The following is a 21,470-nucleotide window of genomic DNA, read 5'->3' on the forward strand; positions in this document are numbered from 1 at the left end:
ATAGGGCATCCCTGGTGGCACAGTGGTTAAGAATCTGCCTGCCAAGGCAGGGGACATGGGTTCGAGCCCTGGTCAGGGAAGATCCCACATGCCGTGGAGCAACTAAGCCTCTGTGCCACAGCTACTGAGCCTGCGCTCTAGAGCCCACGAGCCATAACTACTGAGCCCACGTGCCACAACTACTGAAGCCCACATGCCTAGAGCCCGTGTTCCACAACAAGAGAAGGCACCACAATGAGAAGCCTGTGTACCACAAGAAGAGTAGCCCCCGCTCGCCACAACCAGAGAAAGCCCGTACACAAAGACCCAACGCAGCCAAAATAACTAACTAAATAAATAAACAAATTTATTAAAAAAGTTAAAAAAAAATTCAGAATCTAGGGAACAGACTCAACTCACACCACAAAATTCCAGAAATAATACCTGAAGAAACAACTGGGAATAAATATAAGGAGCCACCACAAAGCTCTTCCTACACAAAGGACCATACAGAAGGGTAAAAGATCAGTCAACAATTCAAACTACCCCACTGGTATCTCAGAAAAGGGACTGAGGTAATAAGCGGCCTAGGAGAAAGGTAAATGTCCCAATTGGAGACATGTTCCCTGTGAAATAATAGCTCCTTATGCCCTTGCCAGAATGGTTTACTGTATGCCAGCTTTGGCCAGGAAGAAGTCAGAAAAAGGGATGGGAAATAACTTTTTAAGTCTAAATATATTAGTTTTATTACTAAGATTTGCTAGAAAAAAATAAGGCCTCAGCCATATCACTGCCTACACAACAATGCTATGAAAGCAGCTACCAGGTGACTTTACAGTAGTGTAATAGCAAAACCCCAAGAGCATGTCCTATAGAACAAGATACTTTCCTCACCTCCACACGTGATAAGGTGGCCATCAATTTATGAGTTTGAAAACAGTGGCAGAGAAAAATGTCACCTACTGTAGCTGTCCAGAGTTCTAGAATCAATTACTATCTTTCTGCCTTGCCCAAACTCTGAGGGGCAAAAGAAATACAAGCCATACACAATCAGCCTTCAAGTTCATGTCCTAGGAAGGGGACTCAAGCAGTATCTTGTAAATAGGTAATAAGGTCATCAAATTGTGATCAAATAAATGGTTGTGATCAAATAAATGGTTTCCACAGAACCGTTTTGAGACAAAGGTAATCTGAAAACAAAAGAAAAGGATTTATGAAAATATTCTATAGCATTAAAGTGGAAGAAAGGGGGTTTCCCTGGTGGTGCAGTGGTTAAGAATCTGCCTGCCAATGCAGGGGACATGGGTTCAAGCCCTGGTCCAGGAAGATCCCATATGCCATGGAGCAAGAAAGCCAGGGTGCCACAACTACTGAGCCTGTGCTCTAGAGCCTGCGAGCCACAACTACTGAGCTCACACTCCGCAACTACTGAAGCCTGCGTGCCTAGAGCCTGTGCTCCACAACAAGAGGAGCCACGGCAATGAGAAGCTCGTGCACCACAATGAAGAGTAGCCCCCGCTCACCGCAACTAGAGAAAGTCCGGGCGCAGCAATGAAGACCCAATGCAGCCAAAGATAAATAAATAAATTTATAAACAAAAAAGTGGAAGAAAGGAAGGAAAAAAAGAAGGGAAAGAGAAAGAATTTATTTTGCCAGAAGGTTTACTCATTTTAGTCAATAAAGAATTTGTACTCTCACTCTAGAGAAAATTTAAAAAGAACATGGACTTAATAAAATGGATCCAAGATAAGCTCAGACAATAGAGGGAGACTAAAAGGTTGCTGACAAATTAACATACTTCATCAAAAAATTAACGAATGTCTGCCATGTGTTGGAAAACCAAGGACAGGTACCAAAGGAAAAAAACTGACAGAAATGAACGGAGACATAGATAATTCAATAGTAATAGCTGGAGACTGCAATATTACACTTTCAAAATGGATAGAAAAACTCGACAGACCAATAAGGAAATAGAAGGCTTGAACAACACTATAATCCAACTAGACCTAAAGACATATACATAATACTCCAACCAACAGAAGCAGAATACACATTCTTCTGAGGGCACATATAATGTTCTCCAGGAGAGACCATATGCTAGGCCATAAAACAAGTCACAATACATTTATAAATTATACAAAGTATGTTTTCTGACCACAATGGAATGAAACTAGAAATCAATAAGGAAATTTGGGAAATTCAAAAATACAGAGAAATAAATGACACACTCTTAACTACCAATGTTCAAAGAAGAAATCACAAGGGCAATTAGAAAATACTCTGAGATGAATGAAAATGAAAGCAAAACATACCAAAACTTATGGGATGCAGTGAAGGCAGAGCTTACAGAAATTTGTATCTGTAAATGTCCATATTAAAAGAAGAAAGATTTTGAAACTATAACCTCACCTTCAACCTTAAGAAACCAGAAAAAGAAGACCAAATAAAACCTAAAGCAGGCAAAATGAAGGAAATTATATAGATTAGAATGAAAATAAATGAATCAGAGAATCAAAAAAAGAGAAAAATCAAAGAAATCAAAAGTTGGTTCTTTGAAAAGGTCAACAAAAATGGACAAATTAGCTAGAACTTACCAAAGGGAAAAAGGGGAAAACTCAAATCATTTAAATTAAGAATGAACCAGGGGATGTTACTAACAATCACACAGAAATTAAAAAGGATCATAAGGGAATATTATGAACAATTACATGTCAACAAATTAGGTAACCTAGATGAAATAGACAAATTCCTAGAAAAACAACCTACCAAAACTGACTCAAGCAAAAATAGAAAATCTGAACAGGACAGAGGCTAATAAGGACAGCTAATAAGGACAGAGGCTGAGTCAGTAATCAGAAAACACCCCCCAAAGAAAAGCCCAGGCCCAAACTGGTGAATTCTAAAAAACATTTAAAGTAGAATTAACAACAACCATTCATAAACTCAAAAAACAACATCATCAAAACAGAATGAGAAGAAGGATCGCTTCCCAATTCATTCTATAAGGAGAATATTACCCTGATAAAAAAGGCAAAGATACAGTAAAACTACAGACCAATACTCCTTATGAATATAGAAGGAAAATCCACAACAAAATACTAGCAAACTGAATCCAGCAACACAGAAGAGGGATTATACATCAAAACCAAGAGGAATTTATCCCAGGAAGGCAAAGTTGGTTCAATATATGATTATCAATCAACGTAACACACCATATTCATAAAGAAAACATAGGATCATTTCATTATACATAGAAAAAGCACATGGCAAAACCCAAACCCTTCCAAAATAAAAAAACTCAACAAAACAGGAATAGAAGAGAACTTCCTCAACCTGATAAAGGGCATTTATAAAAAAAAACTCACAGCTAACATCATGCTTAATGATGAGAAAGATTTCTCCTTAAAATCAGAAACAAGACAAGGATACTCATTCTTAACACTTCTATTCAACACAGTACTGGAGGTTCTAGCAAGGGCAACTAGGCAAGAAACAGAGATAAATGACATGATATCAGAAAGAAGAAGGAAAACTATCTCTATTTGCAAATGACACAATATTTTATACAGAAAACACTAAGGAACACACAAACAAACACAAATTACTCAAACTTATAAGCAAGTTCAGCAAAGTTGCAGGAACAAAAATAAATACAAAAATCAGTAATATTCCTGTACAACAAGGAAAATTCCCAAAATGAACTTAAGAAAACAATACTAGTTACATTGGTATCAAAAAGAATAAAATACTCAGGGATACTTTTAACAACAGAAGTGCCAAACTACAAAGAAGTGGAACCCACAAACATCACTGAAGAAATTAAAGATGACCTAAATAAATGGAAAACACCCTAGTTCGTGGATTAGAAGATTTAATATCGTTATGACAGCAGTACTCCCTAAATTTGTCTACAGTTTCAATGCAATCCCTACCCAAGATTCAAGTTGTCTTTTTTTTTTCTTTTTGGTACAAACTGACAAGCTGATCTGAATATTCCTATGACCTAAGAATAGATAAAACAATCTTGAAAAAGAAAAAACAAAGAGGATTCACACTAATTAGACAGTGTGGTAGTGGCATAAAGAGTGACATACAGATCAATAAAATAGGGTTTATAGTCTAGAATAAACCCTTACATTTATAATCAATCACTTTTGTTTTCATTCTTTTATTTTTATTTTTCTTATTTTTTTTTCTTATGATCAATTGATTTTTGCCAAGGGTGCCCAGACAATTCAATGGAAGAAAGAATAGTCTTTGCAACAAATGGTACTAAGACACTGGATATCCACGGGCAAAAGAATAAAACTGTACTACCTCAACGCCACACACAAAAGTTAACTAAAAAATGATCATAGAACTAAAAGTAAGAACTAAAATTATAAAACTTTTAGAAGAAAAAAAGAGTAAATATTTTGTAACCTTGGGTTAGACAATAGTTTTAGATATGACATGAAAAGCACAAGTGACAAAAGAAGAAACAAATTGTACTTTGTCAAAATTAAAACTTTTGTACCACAAATAAAATCATCAAGAAAGTGAAAAGGACGGCACAGAATGTAAGAACATGTTTGCAAAACATATCCTAATAAGGGACTTGTATTCAGAATAGACAAAGAAACACAACTCAGTAATAAAATGACAAATAAGCCAATTTTAAAATGGGCAAAGGATCAGAATAGACATTTCTCTAAAGGTAAACAAATGGCCAATAAGCATATGAAAAGATGCTCAACATCTTAGTCATTAGTGAAATGCAAATTAAAATCATTAAAAAGTGAGATACCTCTTCACACCCATTAAGACAGCTATTATCAAAGACAGACAACAAGTGTTGACGAGGATGTAGACAAACTGAAATATGATCCAGATGGGAATATAAAATGGTGCAGCCACTTTGGAAAACACTTTGGCAGTTACTCAGAAGCTTAAACAGAGTTACCATATGATCCAGCAATTCTACTCCTAGGTATGTATGTAAGAAAATTGAAGAAACTTGTGCACACAAAAACCTGTACATTAATGTTTACAGCAGCATTTTTCATTATGGCCAAAAAAGCAGACACAATCCACATGTCCAACAACTCATGAATAAACATGTTGTATATGTATTTGAAATACTGTTTGTTACTGTTCCTAACAAACAACAAGTACTGATTCCTGCTACAAAATGGATGAACCTTGAAAATATTAAGTAAAAGAAGCCAGACACAAAAGGCCACATATTGCATGATTTGCTTATAAAAAATGTCCCCAATAGGCAAATCCATAGAAACAGAAAGTAGATTAATGGTTGAAGGCTAGAAAATGACTGTTAAGGGGCACAGGGTTTCTTTTTGGTATGACAAAAAGTTCTGGAATTAGTGGTGACGGTTGTATAACCTCCTCTGAATATACTAAAAACCACTGAATTGTATACTTTACAAGAATGAATTGTAAGGTATGTAAATTTTATTTTTAAAAAATCAATAGAGATTGACCAACACGGAGACATACCCTGGGAAAGTAAGAAAACTTAGATTTTAAAAACCCAACAACAATCCAGGATCCAATAGGGAAAAAATATTAGGGTTGCCTCTGGCACAGAAATATTAAATGTATATGCCCAGAAAGGGGGAGCAAATCTGACTGAGTTTTGAATTAAAGATTATTATTGAAAAGTTTTATACCCAAACAAGTTGTTATTTCTATACAAAGGTTACAGAATGATAATCTCAAATTTATAAGAACTGAAGAGATGCTCACTCCTGAACAACTGTTGAAAAATCTAGCTAAACAACAAAATTATTTAAATTAATAAACTCACAAACAGTTACACTGAAAAGACTCACGATACTGACCCTCTTTAAAAAACACATAAAAGGGCTTCCCTGGTGGCGCAGTGGTTGAGAGTCCGCCTGCTGATGCAGGGGACACGGGTTCGTGCCCTGGTCCGGGAAGATCCCACATGCCACGGAACGGCTGGGCCCGTGAGCCATGGCTGCTGAGCCTGCGCGTCTGGAGCCTGTGCTCCGCAACGGGAGAGGCCACAACAGTGAGAGGCCTGTGTACCGAAAAAAAAAAAAAAAAAAAAACCAACAAAAAAAAAGACATAAAATGGTGATTTTGCTTACAACATGGAAGAAAAATGTTATACTTCTTAAAAATAAAGCTAATCAATACAGTAGTAATATTACCATAATGAACTGAGACAACATTCACAAAATATAATGAATATTGTTATGCTGGGGGGAGTGTGTGTAGGTGGGGAGTGAGGAGAAGTAGGGCAAGTGCAACCAGTTTCTTAATTTTTCATATAATGGAGTCAATAGATACTATTTCATATCTGGGTGATACTTTGAGACAGTGGCTTAAGCATATTGGTTAATTACATGGCTGCTAAGTTAGCAAAAAAACAACTCAAAGAAAATCACATAGCAATAAAAAAAACTGAAAACAGTAAATCATTAAAAATGATAAGAAACCCTGAAGAACCAAAACAATTTTGAAAAAGAACAACAAAGTTGGAGGATTCACACTTCCTGATTTCAAAACAGTAATATAATAACAGTGTGGTACTGGCATAAAGATAAATGGATCAATGGACTAGAATAGAGAGCCCAGAAATAAACCTTTGTGCCACATGGTCAAATGACCTCTGACCCTTGACAAGGGACCAAGACCATTCAACAGGAAAAGAGCAGTCCCCTTAACAAATGGTGCTGGGAAAACTGGATATCCACATGCTCTTAAAAAGAATGAAACTGGAAAAGAAAAAGAATGAAGTTGGAGCCTTATCTTACATCATATACAAAAATTACCTCAAAATGGATTAAAGACCTAAAACCATAACATTCTTGGAAGAACACACAGTGGGAAAGCTTCATGGCATTGGACTTGGTAATGACTCCTTAGATATGAAACCAAAAGCACAGGCAGCAAAAGTAAAACTCGACAACTGGGACTACATCAATATTAAAAATTTCTGGGCATCAAAGGACACAATCAACAAAGGCGAGAAGGCAACCCACTGATTGGGAGAAAAAATTATAAATCATATATTTGATAAGAGGTTAATACTCAGAATATGTAAAGAACTTCTACAACTCAATGACCAAAAAATAACACGATTCAAGAAGGAGCAAAGTACTTGAATAGACATTTCTCCAAAGATGATATACAAATGGCCAAGAAGTATATAAAAAGATGCTCAATATAATCATGAAAGAAATGCAAATCAAAAACTTATCACTTCATATGCATTAGGATGCCACTATAAAAAAAAACAGAAAATAACAAGTGTTGACAAAGATGTGGAAAAAGTGGAACCATTGTGTGCTGTTGGTGGGACTGTAAAATGGGCAGCTGCTGTTGAAAACAGTATGGTGGTTCCTCAAATAGTTAAAAATAGAATTACCATATAATCCAGCCATTCCACTTCCGGATATGTACCCCCCAAAATTGAAAGCAGGATCTTGAATGGATATTTGTACACTCTAGCATCATTATTCACAATGGTCTAAAGATGGAAGCAACACAAGTATCTATTAACGGATGGATGAATGAATGAACAAACAAAATGTGGTATATACATACAATGCAGTATCATTCAGTCTTAAAGAAAGGACAATTCTGCCAGATGGTACAACACTGATGATACTTGAGGACATTATGCTAAGTGAAATAAACTTATTACTTAAAGACAAACACTGTATTCCACTTACATGAGGTACCTAAAGTAGTCAAATTCTTAGAATGGTGGTTGCTAGGGGCTTGAGCATAAGGTGGAATGGGGAGTTGCTATTTGAGTCAGTGTAGAAATTCAGTTTTGCAAGATGAAAAGAGTCCTAGAGATGGGTGACGGTGATGTCTGCACAACAATATGGATGTATTTAATACCATTAAACTACACCATGCACAAAACCAAATTCAAAATGGATTAAAGACTTAAATGTAAGAACTGAAACCACAACCAAAAAAAAAAGATATAACTTCTTGAAGAAAACACAGGCAGTAAGCTCTTTGACACTGATCTTAGTACTTTTTTTTTGCATATGTCTCCTCAGGCAAGGGAAACAAAACCAAAAATAAACAAATGGAACTACATCAAACTAAAGAGCTTTTCCACAGTGCAGGGAACTATCATCTACTGAATGGGAGAAGATATCTGCAAGCAATCTATCTAATAAGGGGTTAATACCCAGAATATACAAAGAACTCATACAACTCAACATCAAAAACCCAAACAACCTAAATTTTAAAAATGGGAAAAGGATCTGAATAGACATTTTTGCAGAGAAGACATACAGATGGCCAAGAGGCACATGAAAAGATGCTCAACATCACTAATCATCAGGGAAATGAAAATCAAAACCACAATGAGATATCACCTCACACCTGTCAGAATGGCTATTAGCAAAATACAACAAATACTGGCAAGGATGAAGAGAAAAGGGAACACTCATGCACTGTTGGTGGAAATGTAAATTGGTGCAGCCACTATGGAAAACAGTTTGGAGGCTCCTCACAAAATTAAAAACAGAACTATCACATGATCCAACAATTAACATATGGGTATTTTTCTGAAGAAAACAAAAACACTAATTCAAAAAGATATATACACCCCTATGTTCACTGCAGCATTATTTACAATAGCCAAGATATGGAAGCAACCTAAATGGCCACGGATAAAGAAAACGTGGTGTATATATTTATGAAACGGAATATTGTTCAGCCATAAAAAGAATGAAATCTTGCCATTTGCAACAACATGGATGGACCTAGAGGGTATTATGCTAAGTGAAATCTAAAAAACAAACACAACAAAACAGAAACAGAGTTACAGATAGAAAACAAACAGGTGGTTGTCAGAGGGGAGGTGGTGAAGGGAGGAAAGAAATAGGTGAGGGAGATTAAGAAGTACAAACTTCCAGTTGTAAAATAAATGAGCCACGGGTATTAAGTGTACAGTGTGGAGAATACAGTCAATAACTATGTAATATCTTTGCATAGTGACATATCGTAACTAGACTTACCATGGTGTTTGAAATGTATAGAAATATCAAATCACTATTTTGTGCACAGGAACTAACATAATGTTGTAGATTAATCATACTTCAGAAAAAAAAACTCATATTAAGAGATCAGATTTGTGGGCTTCCCTGGTGGCGCAGTGGTTGAGAGTCCGCCTGTCGATTAACAGAGGCAATGGGTGGGGGGGAGGGAGTGGGAATTGGTTGAGGGCAGTCAAACTTCCAGTTATAAGGTAAACAACTGTTAGGGATGTAATGTACAACATGATAAATAAAACTAACACTGCTCTATATTATATATGAAAAGTGATTAAGAGAGTAAATCCTAAGAGTTCTCATCACAAGGAAAATACTTTTTTCTATTTCTTAAATTTTGAATCTGTATGAGATGATACATATACACTAAACTTACTGTGATAATCATTTCATGATGTATGTAAGTAAAATCATGCTGTACTCAAACAAACAGTGCTGTATGTCAATTAAATCAATAGAACTGGAAGAAAAATAAAATAGAATTACAAGGAAAAAATGGTTAAGATGACAAATTTTGTTATGCATATATTATCACAATTAAAAATAATAAAGAAAAAGAAAGAAAACACGAGAATCAAATACTTAGGAATAACTTTAGACAAGAAGGTATAACACTTGTACATTGGCAACTACAAGACCTTACTGGAAGAAATTAAAGGCCTAAATAAATTGAAAAACATCCTGTGCTCATCGACTGGAAGACAATGTTGTTAAGATGGCAATAAACCCCAAAGCAAGCTAAATATTAAATGCAATTAATATAAAATTCCCAACAACCTTTTCAGCAGAAATTTTTAAAAGTTGATCCTAAAATTCATATGGAGACACAAGGGCCCTGATTGGCCAAAACAGTCTTTGAAAAGAACAAACTTGGAAGACTCATACTTCTCAATTTTAAAACTTACTACAAAGCTACAGTAACTAAATCAGTGCAGTAATGGCATATAGATCGGCATATAGATCAATGGAACAGAACTGAAAGCCTAGAAATAAACCCTCACATCTATGGTCAACTGACTTTTGACAAGGGTGCCAAGACCATTCAATGGAGAAAGAACAGTCTCAACAGCTGATTTTGGGACAATTCCACGTGGAAAGAATGTTTGACCCCTACCTCACACCATATAAAGTAAATTAACTCAATATACATCCAAGATGCAAATGAAAGAACTAAAAGTATAAAATTCTTGAAAGAAAATATACAGACAAATCTTCATGACTTTGGTTAAGAATCCACCTGACAATGCAGGGTTCAAGCCCTGGTCCAGGAAGATCCCCCATGCCAAGGAGCAACTAAGCCCGGGCCCCACACTACTGAGCCTGCACTCTAGAGCCCACGAGCCACAACTACTGAGCCAGCAAGCCACAACTACTGAAGCCTGCGCACCTAGGGCCCGTGCTCTGCAACGAGAGAAGCCACCACAATGAGAAGCCCACACGCCACAACGAAGAGTAGCCCCCGCTTGCCGCAACTCGAGAAAGCCTATGCACAGCAACGAAGACCAAAGGCAGCCAAAACTTAATTTTAAAAAATGGCCAACAAGCACATAAAAAGATACTTAACATCATTAGTCATTATGCAAAGGGCAAGGCAAAACAAACCACAATCAAAATGACAATAAGTATGAGATACCACTTTGTACCTACTGGGATGGCAAAAAAAAAAAAAAAAGTAAATAAAGAGTGTTGGTGAATATGGAGAAATTGGAACCCTTAGAAATTGTTGCTGGGAATGTAAAATGGTGTGGCCACTGTGAAAAACAGTTTGACGGTTCCTAAATAAGCTTAAAATAAAATTACCAAATGACCCAGCATTTTCAACTCTTATGTGTATACCCAAAAGAACTGTATGTAGGTGTTCAAATAAAAACTTGTACACAAATGTTCATATCAGTTCTATTCACAATAGCCAAAAGGTAGAAACAACCTAAATGTCCACGAATGGATGAACAGATAAATAAAATGTGTCTAAACATATAATGAAATATTATTCAGCCATAAAAAGCAATGAAGTACTGACAGATGCTAGGACATGGATAAATCTCAGAAAGATTATTCTAGAGTCAAAGAAGCTTGACACAAAGGCCACATATGATATGATTCCAATTAAATGAAATAACCAGAATAGGCAAGTTCACAGAGACAAAAAGTAAATTAGTGATTGACAGGGGCTGGTAGGAAGGGGGAATAGAGAGTAACTGCTTAGTGGGTATGAGGTTTCCACTAGGGTGATGAAAAAGCTCTGAAACTAGATAGTGGTGATAGTTGTAAAACACTGTGAATATACTCAGTGCCGCTGAACTGCATACTTTAAAATGATAAAACTGTAAACTTTGTTATGTATATGTATTTTAGTACACACACCAAAAAACCCTCTATCTTCATCCTTTCCCCCTACCTCCTCTATGGAACAAAAGGCCTCAATCTGTGTCTTTCCCAATTTTTGGCTTACTTTAAAAAAGAGTCTTATTGTACTATTTATATGTGTAATTACTATCATTTAATACCTACCAAAAACTCAATTGAGAAATAATATTTATGGTTAAATGTCTGAATGTTTTGTGCCTTCTTTCGGCTAAACCAGTGGTCTCCAAATTGTTTTGATCATGGGGTCCCACTGATAAAACATTTTTAAGTACAAATTACTAAAGTAGATATTTATTTATAAATTATATATTATTGCTGTACTCATACACTGTAAAACATATACAAAAATATAAACTTTAAAAGGTTCATACTCCAATGAACCATTTTGCAAGTATCCCTATTTGGAGAGCACCTGTCCAAATCAATTTTATCTTGGGTTAAAGTAATGGTCTGCAATTTACTGACCCCTTGAAATCTGCCTTTATGGAATTCCCTAAACAAAGGCCATATTAGCCTTATATGATTGTTGTTACTGAGAATGTACTGTAAGGATGCCGATGAGGATTTTGTTACACCACAATGCCTTCTTTATGAGGACAGATGAGAGAAATTTAAGAAGCCTTAGTATCAGAAATATCTGTAATGCTTTTGAAAATTTAGTTTGCTTTTATATTAGAGTTATGTAATTGATCACAAAATTCTAGCAACACTAATTTCTAGAAAACATAAAGCAAAATTTGTGGCTCATCTTTAGCAACCATATCCACAAGGTATCAATTTGCCTTCCCATCACTCTTAATTCTTCATGTATTTATTTTTTAAATCATGTTGTACCTCACCCCTCCCTGGCTTCAGTCTAATTTTCCATCATTCCAATTCTTCATTTACTTAAAAAACAATCATATCATATTACTTGTGTGTGTGTGTGTGTGTGTGTATGCTTAAAAGCACCTCAAAATTTCTTAAAGACAGGGAGGAATGAATAAACAAAAACCAACAGGCAAAAAAAACAGGCAATATTGTTCAGAATGGAGGTCATTCTAAACTTGAAGACTCCCTGTACCAAAGGTACACAGACTTTGCAGATTTTGCAGCATTTAGCAGCAAAGCCTTTCATCCAAAGGGTAATTCGTAAATGAGTGTTGATGAAAAGAATGACAACTCAAACAGCACTGTACTACACTTTCTCACTCTTTTCCAGCTGGTAAGAAATGCTACAGTGAGGAAAGGGCAATTGGCTTTTTTTCACCTGTGTGCAAAGCTTAACTACAAAGTCCATGAAAAATGCAGTCATATTGCCAGATGGAATTTGCAGCCATGTACCTGGACGTGTTTCCTTCTGGTGTGCTCTGAAGTAAGTTGGGGATAACCTGTATTCAATGGTTTCTTGTTTTTCTTGCTCCGCTTCTCAAGGTATCTCCTCTGATGGTCGGTGACGCTGCTGTATAATTTAATTCGCCTGGGTGACAAACAAACTCTTTCATGACCAAAAGCATGGATCAGTCGGGCAGTATCAATGGTGGAAATAGAGCTGCTCCTCTCATGCAGAGTCACTTCCTTATCTGTTTGGGTCAATATATCTGATTCCACAGAAGTGGTGGTGGAAAGGATGCTGGTGGCAGTATCTGTGAGCAGCTCACTCTCCTCTGAGTGTCTAGAATCTGAAGAAGTGTTATTTATATAATGAAAACCTGGCTGTTTTCTCAAAATATATTTATCAAATTTAATCTGTTCAATTTTAATCTGATTGGACCTCCCAGCTTGATGAGTAGAAAGCACCTTGTTTTTTTTAAGATCGCCTGTGTTTTTATGGCATTTCTCCAGGCTTTTATACCGTTTCTTTTTCTGAAGCTTGTTTTTCTGCTGTTGCTGTCTACCACTCCATTCCTTAACATCTTGTTTCCCTTTGCTATCATCCTGTGTACTTTCTGAGGGCTGGAGAAAATGTGTGATGGGATGCTGAAGAAGTTTAGCCAAATGATCAAGTCGTTCCACCAAGGAAAGCTCCTTCTTGGCACTGAACTCAGGAGGTTTCTGTTGCCTCTGTCGCTCCTGATACCTGTTCCAGAGTTCATTTAAACTCACAGTGTGCTGAGCTGTTAACTCTGGGGTGGCCTTATGATCCCTTTTTAGGTCACTAACTTGTTTGTCATATTTTAGAAAATCTCTAGCCTGACTTTTAGTAGTATGCTTTACTTCTTTGTTTTCCAAGTTTACATTGATACTGAGGCTCTCTATTGTGGTATAATCTGACTTTGTCTTTGCCACATTTTGATAAGAGGAAGGAAGACAAGTGTGTTCTCTTTGTTTGTCTGGATGATGCTGAAAGGAATCTTTCCAAGAATGACTCACGAAAACTCTTCTTCCTAAGGATTCATGGCAAAAATCTTGATCACTTGGTAGGTGCACTGGATGATGAAAGTAAAACTTAGCTGACCTGAAGACAGAATGGGTGGTATTTTCAAATTCTGAATGACATCTGGACTCTGAAAAGGCAAAAAAAAAAAAAAGATTTTGAAGGACTTTCAAAATATTTGCATTCCATTTAAAAATAGTATTCACATTTAATTCTTTAGATACAAAACAAAGACTGAAGGAAAGAATGGTCTATACAAAGATTAAGAAAATTCACTGCCTGGACAAAGGATTCATGCCTTGTGCCTAGTGGCCAGATTGGCATGGTAATAGTTTAAGAGACTCAGGATCAAAAGACCCAGATTCTGGGCTGGATTCTGCCACAGACTGGCTGTATGATCTCGAGGAGGGCATTTTGGTCCCTGGGATGTAACAGCAGCTGCTATGTATTACTGCTTGCTATGTGTGGGGTATTATGAATATGCTCTATATCTGTTTTTTTCCCCTCTTATAAAACTGAGAGAGAGGTATTAATCTCATTTTCAGCTAAGAAACCTGAGATTTTATTTTTATCATCAGTAATTAAATGGATGGAATTTTAAAAATTCCAACTCTTTACATGTTTTAGAGCCTTGAAAAATTCTTTTTTGTGAACCATCTTCACACCCCCTCAATTTTTTTTATTTTGGTAAAATACACCTAATATAAATTACCATCTTCCATCTTCACATTTTGACAGTCATTCTATATCAAAATAGGCATTTTAAGATGTAGAACATCTTAACAACTATAAGCCGTAATTGTAAACATTAATTCAGTTTCCATACACATTTTTAGAGTTCTAAGTCTAAAGAAACAGACATACACATGAAACAAAGTATCACTTGTAACTATGGGATCCATTCTTCCTTCTCTATAGATTATTGGTAATCAGAATTTTCACTAAATACTCTGGGAATCCTTAAGACAATTTCCCCAATATATAGTGGGATACATGGAATCTGCTTTTATATCTAAAGTATAAAAAGACTCTCAAACCTCCCAATGAACAAAAGTCCAGGACCAGGTGGCTTCACTGCTGAATTCTACCAAACATTTAAGGAAGAATTAATACGAAAGATTCTCAAACTCTTCCAATAAACAGAACAGAAGAGAACACTTCCAAACTTATTTTATAAGGCCCACATTACCCTGTTACCCAGACGTTACCTAGATACCCAGTGTAGATACACTACAAGAAAATTACAAGCCAATATCCCTGATGAACATACATGCAAAAAAAAACCAAACAAAACATTAGCACACCAAATTCAATAATATATTAAAAGGATTATACACTATGATCAAGTGGGATTTATTCCAGGGATGCAAGGACAGTTCAACATCTACAAATCAATGTGGTACATGACACTAACCAAATAAAGGATAAAAATCATATAATCAATAGATGTAGAAAAAGCATTTGAGAGAACTCAAAATCTATTCATGATAAAAACACTCAACAAAGTAGGTCTAGAGGAAACATAGCTCAACGACCATTTCTGACAAGACCATAGCTAACATACTCAATGGTGAAAAATGGAAAGCATTTCCTCTAAGATCAGGTACAAGACAAGGATATCCACTGGCATCACGTTTATTGAACACAGTATTGGAAGTCCTAGCCAGAGCAATTAGGCAAGAAAAAGAAACAAAAGGCACCAAATCAGAAGAGAAGCAAAATTCTCACTATGTGAAAATGGCATGATTTTATATATAGAAAACCCTAAAGACTCCACCAAAAAAAAACTGTTATAACTAATACATTCAGTAAAGTTGCAGTATACAAAATTATTTAACAGACAAAAATCTGTTGCATTTCTATATATTAATAATAAACTACCAGAAAAAGAAATTAAAACAATCCTATTCACAATTGCATCAAAAGAATAAAATACCTAGGAATAAGTTTAACCAAGGAGGTAAAAGACCTGTATACTGAAAACATTGATGGAAAAAGCTGAAAAAGACATGGAAAAATGGGAAAATATTCTGTGCTCACAGATTTGAAGAATTAATATTGTTAAAATGTCCACACTACTCAAAACAATCTACAGATTCAATGCAATCCCTATCAAAATTCCAATGGCATTTTCCACAAAAATAGAACAATCCTAAAATTTGTATGTAACCACAAAAGACTCCAAATAGCCAAAGCAATCTTAAAAAAGTAGAAGAAAACTGTAGGCATCACACTCCCTGATTTTAAACTATATTACAAAGCTACAGTAATCAAAATGGTATAGTACTGGCATAAAAACAGACATGTAGATCAATGGAACAGAATAGAGAGACCAGAAATAAACTCTCACATATAAGGCCAATTACCTTATGACAAAGGAGCCAAGAATATACAATGGGGAAAGGATAGTCTCTTCAATAAATGGTACTGGGAAAACTGGATAGCCACATGCAAAAGAATGAAACTGAACCATTATCTTACACCATACACAAATATCAATTCTAAATGGATTGAAGATTTAAATGTAAGATCTGAAACCATAAAATTCCTAGAAGAAAACATAGGCAGTTAAGAGCTTTGACAGTGGTGTTAGCAATAATTTTTTTAATTTGACACCAAAAGCAAAGACAACAAAAGCAAAAGTAAATAGTAGGAGTACATCCAACTGAAAGGCTTCTGCACAGCAAAAGAAGCCATCAGACTACTGAATGGAAAAAGATATTTGCAAATGATATATCTGACAAGGGGTTAACATCCAAAATACACAAAGACTTCAACTCAAATAAAACAAACAAACAACCCAATTCAAAAATGGGCACAGGATCTTAATAGACATTTTTGTAAAGAAGACATACGAATGGCTAACAAATACAGGAAAAGATACTCAGCATCAATAATCATCAGAGAAATGCAAACCAAAACCACAATAAGATATCACGTCACACCTGTTAGAATGGCTATCATCAAAAAGACAAGAAATAACAAGCATTAGTGAGGATATGGAGCTAAAGGTTCCTTTTTCTGTGCACTGTTAGTGAGAATGTAATTGGTGTTGCTGCTATGGAAATCAGTATGGAGGTTACCCAAAGAGTTAAAAATGGAACTACCATATGATCCAGCAATTCTGCTTCTGGGTCTATACACAAAACAATTGAAAGCTTGGTCTTGGAGAGATATTCGTATATGTGTGTTCACTGCAGCACTATTTAAAATAGCTAAGACATGGAAACAACCTAAGTGTCCACTGATGGATGAACAGATAAAGAAAATGTGGTATGGGGGGTGGGAGGAATTGGGAGATTGGGACTGACATATATACACTATTGATTCTATGTATAAAATAGATAACTAATGAGAACCTACTGTATATAGCACAGGGAATTCTACTCAATGCTCTGTGGTGACCTAAATGGGATGGAAATCCATAAAAGAGGGGATATATGTATATGTATAGCTGATTCACTTTGCTGTACAGTAGAAACTAGCACAACACTGTAAAGCAACTATACTCCAATAAAAATTAAAACAGAACAAACAAAAAGAAACTGTGGTATAGAGGAAAGTGGTCAAGATGGCAGAGTAAAAAGACTTTGAGCTCACCTCCTCTCACAAGCACACCAAAATCACAACTATCTGCAGAACAACCATTAAAAAAAAACCTACACACACAAAAAACTGGAACCCACCAGAAAAGATCTCCTACACCAAAGGACATAAAGAAGGAACCACAACAAAACTGGTAGTAGGGACAGACTCACGATATAATCAAATCCCATAACCCCTATGTAGGTAACCTGAAAACTGGAGAGTAAATATATTACAGAGGTTCTCCCAGGCTGGGGGTCTGGCACTGTTGAGATGAGCCCACAGAGCATTTGGCTTTGAAGGCCAGAAGGCTTAATTGCAGGAACCCCACAGGACCCCATGGGGTAAATAGAGATATCGCTCTTAAAGGGTGCACATGAAATCTCATATACCCTGGGACACAGGGCCAAAGAAGTAATTTGATAGGAGCCTGGGCCAGACCTACCTGCTGGTCTTGGAGAGTCTCTTGGAGCGTCAGGGATTGGGGGAGGGGGGCTGAGGCTCACCCTGGGGACACAGACACTGGTGGCAGACATATTGGGGAATACTGTTGTTGGTGGATGACATATTGGCTCATTAGCTCCAAAACGTGGCCCCACCCAACAGCCTGCAGGCAACAGTGCTGGGACGCCTCAGGCCAAAGAACGAACTGGGTCAGGACACAGCTCCACCTATTAGCAGACAGGCTGCCTAAAGACTAAAAAGCTCACAGCTGCCTTTGGACTCACCCCTAGACATGGCCCAGCCAAGCCCCAGCACCACCCACCAGTAGAAAGGCACAGGACTCTCCAACCAGGAAGCCAGGCCAAGCCTCTAGCCCAGTCTCATTCACCAGGATACAGGCACCAAAAGCAAGAAAACTATGATTCTGCAGTGCAGGCCAGAGCCTACCCTGGGACCAGCTGGGCCCTGGACTGGCCCACTAGCAGGCCAAAGAAACCTTCAGGACACTCCAGACCCTGTACCCAACTGTGTCAGGAACCGACACCACCCCCACAACAACCTGAAACGAGCTCTGGGATCCCAGGGCCCTGCAGCTGGACTCCAGGAGCCAGCTCTGCCTGCCAGTAGACCAGCACTAACCCCAGGATCTGGCTTCAACTACCAGTGGGTAGGCAACAACCCTAGGGTCTTCAGGACCCTGACTCCATCCACCAGTGAGCCAGCATTAGCCCCGGGGCCCCTAGGATTCTGCAACCAGCCACACTGTGACCAGGCCCTGCTAAACAGCAGCCAGCAGCATCCACACAAGGCAGGACCTAGCAACCAACCAGACTAGGGGCCTACCAGACTGCCCACATAGTTAGCCCACCACAACAGAAGGCCCAAGTAGCCCTCTTAGGGTGAACCCCTAGAGCACACAGCTTGGGTAACAAGAGGGGAGTGCATTGCTGGAGTGCACAGGATGCCTCCTACAGAGGGCCACTTCTCCAAGGTTGAGAGATGTAACTTACCTACTACATACATAAAAATACAAATAGCAACTTATTGACAAAATGAGATGGTAGAGGAATATGTTTCAGATGAAGGAACAAGATAAAATCCCAGAAGAACTAAGTGAAGTGGAAATAGGCAATCTACCCAAGAAATAGTTCAGAGTAATGAGCATACAGATGATCAAAGAACTCAGGAGGAGAATGGATGCACAGAATGAGAAGTTATAAGTTTTAAGAAAAGAGTTAGAAAATATAAAGAACAACCAGACATGAAGAATACAATAACTGAAATGAAAAATACAGTGGAAGGAATCAAAGTAGACTAAAGGATTCAGAAGAATGGATCAGTGAGCTGGAAGCCAGAGTAGTGGAAATCACTGCCACTGAACAGAAAAAAGATAAAAAAAAAAAAAAAAAAAAAGAAGAAATGAGGACAGTTTAAAAGATCTCTGAGATAACACCAAGATCACTAATATTTGCATTACAGGGGTCCCAGAAGAAAAGAGAAAGAGCCCGGGAAAATATTTTTTTTTTTTTTTTTTTTTTCATCGGCAGGCAGACTCTCAACCACTGTGCCACCAGGGAAGCCCCGCCGGGAAAATATTTGAAAGAAAGAGCTCAGGAAAATATTTGAAGAGATAATAGCTGAAAACCGCCCTAACCTGGGAAAGGAAATAGTCATCCAAGTCCAAGAAGTGCAGAAAATCCCATACAGGATAACCCAAAGAGGAACACACCAAGACACGCTGTAATCAAAATGTCAAAAATTAAAGATACAGAGAATACTAAAAGCAGCAAGGGGAAAGCAACAAATAACATACAAAGGAACTCCCATAAGACTATCAGCTGACTTTTCAGCAGGCACTCTGCAGGTTGGAAGGGACTGGCATGATATATTTAAAGTGATGAAAGGGAAAAACCTACATACAAGAATACTCTACTCAGAAAGGCTCTTGTTCAGATTTGACAGAGAAATCAAAAGCTGTATAGACAAGCAAAGGCTAAAAGAATTCAGCACCACTAAACCAGCTTTACAACAAATATTAAAGGAACTTCTCTAGGTGCAAAAGATATGAGAAAATTATGGAACAAAAAAGCTCACCAGTAAACATACAGTAAAGGTAGGAAATCATTCACAAACAAAGCTAGCAGGAAGATTAAAAGACAAAAGTAGTAAAATCATCTGTATCCACGATAAGCAGTTAACGGATACAAAAAACAATTTGACATAAAACATGACATAAAAAACAGTAATCATGAGGGAAGGAGAGTACACATGTAGGGTATTTAAGATGCATTTGAAATTAAGACATCAGCAACTCAGAAGAATCACATATATATAGAGAGAGACTGCTATACAATAACCTCAAGGTAACCACAAGCCAAAAATCTATAACAGATACACACGTACACAAAAAAGGAATCTAAACGTAACACTGAAGATAGTCATCAAATCACAAGAGAAGAGAACAAAAGGAGGAAAAAGACGACCTACAGAAACAAATACAAAACAATTAACAAAATGACAGTATACATATTGATAATTACCTTAAACGCAAACAGACTGAATGCTCCAACCAAAAGACACAAACTGGATGAATGGATACAAAAACAAGACCCGTTTATTTGCTGCCTACAAGAGACTCACTACAGATCTAGAGACACATACAGACTAAAAGAGAGGGGATGGAAAAGGTAGTACACACAAATGAAAATCAAAAGAAAGCCAGAGTAGTAATATTTATATTAGATGAAATCAACTTTAAAATAAAAACTGTCACAGGAGACAAAGAAGGACACTACAGAATGATCAAGGGATCAATCCAAGAAGAAGATATAACAACTGTAAATATATATGCACCCAACATAGGAGCACCTTAATACATAAGGCAAAATATTAACAGACATAAAAGGAGAAATCAACAGTAGCACAATAACAGTAAGGGACTTTAACACCCAACTTATATCAATGGACAGATCATCCAGACAGAAAATCAATAAGGAAACATAGGCCTTAAATAACACATTAGACCAAAGGGACTTAACTGATATTTATAGAGCATTCCACCCAAAAGCAGCAGAATACACATTCTTTTCAAGTGCACATGGAATATTCTCCAGGATAGATCACATGTCAGGCCACAAAACAAGCCTTGGTAAATTTAAGAAAACTGAAATCATATCAAGCTTCTTTTCCAACCACAACTCTATGGAACTAGAAATCAACTACAAGAAAAAAAACCCTGCAAAACCCACAAACACGTGGAGGCTAAACAATATGCTACTAAACAAGCAATGGATCACTGAAGAAATCAAAGAGGAAATCAAAAACTACCTAGAGACAAATGAAAACAAAAACACGATGATCTAAGACCTATGGGATGCAGAAAAAGCAGTTCTAAGAGGGAAGTTTATGGTGATACAGGCTTACCTCAGGAAACAAGAAAAATCTCAAATTAACAACCTAAACTTACATCTAAAGCAAGTAGAAAAAGAAGAATAAAAACCAAAGTTAGTAGAAGGAAAGAAATCATAAATATCAGAGCAGAAATAGATGAAATAGAGACTAAAAAAAAATAGGAAAGATCAATGAAACTAAAAGCTGGCTCTTTGAAAATATAAACAAAATTGATAAACCTTTAGGAAGACTCATCAAGAAAAAAAGGGAGAGGGCCCCAATCAATAAAATCAGAAATGAAA

General features: G+C 36.8%; 1 protein-coding gene across 1 annotated transcript in view; it reads right to left on the reverse strand.

The window, feature by feature from the left end:
* The window catches only part of ALMS1 (ALMS1 centrosome and basal body associated protein), a 217,548-nt gene that overhangs the window by 30,907 nt on the left and 165,171 nt on the right, over positions 1-21,470 (reverse strand). Inside the window, exon 17 of the mRNA XM_024763994.1 lies at positions 12,717-13,879. Within this exon, the coding sequence (XP_024619762.1) occupies positions 12,717-13,879 (1,163 nt within the window). The remainder of the gene's footprint in view (positions 1-12,716; positions 13,880-21,470) is intronic.

The sequence above is a fragment of the Neophocaena asiaeorientalis genome, unplaced genomic scaffold (assembly GCF_003031525.2).
Source record: "Neophocaena asiaeorientalis asiaeorientalis breed wild unplaced genomic scaffold, Neophocaena_asiaeorientalis_V1.1 scaffold337, whole genome shotgun sequence".
Classification (NCBI taxonomy): Eukaryota; Metazoa; Chordata; class Mammalia; order Artiodactyla; family Phocoenidae; genus Neophocaena; species Neophocaena asiaeorientalis.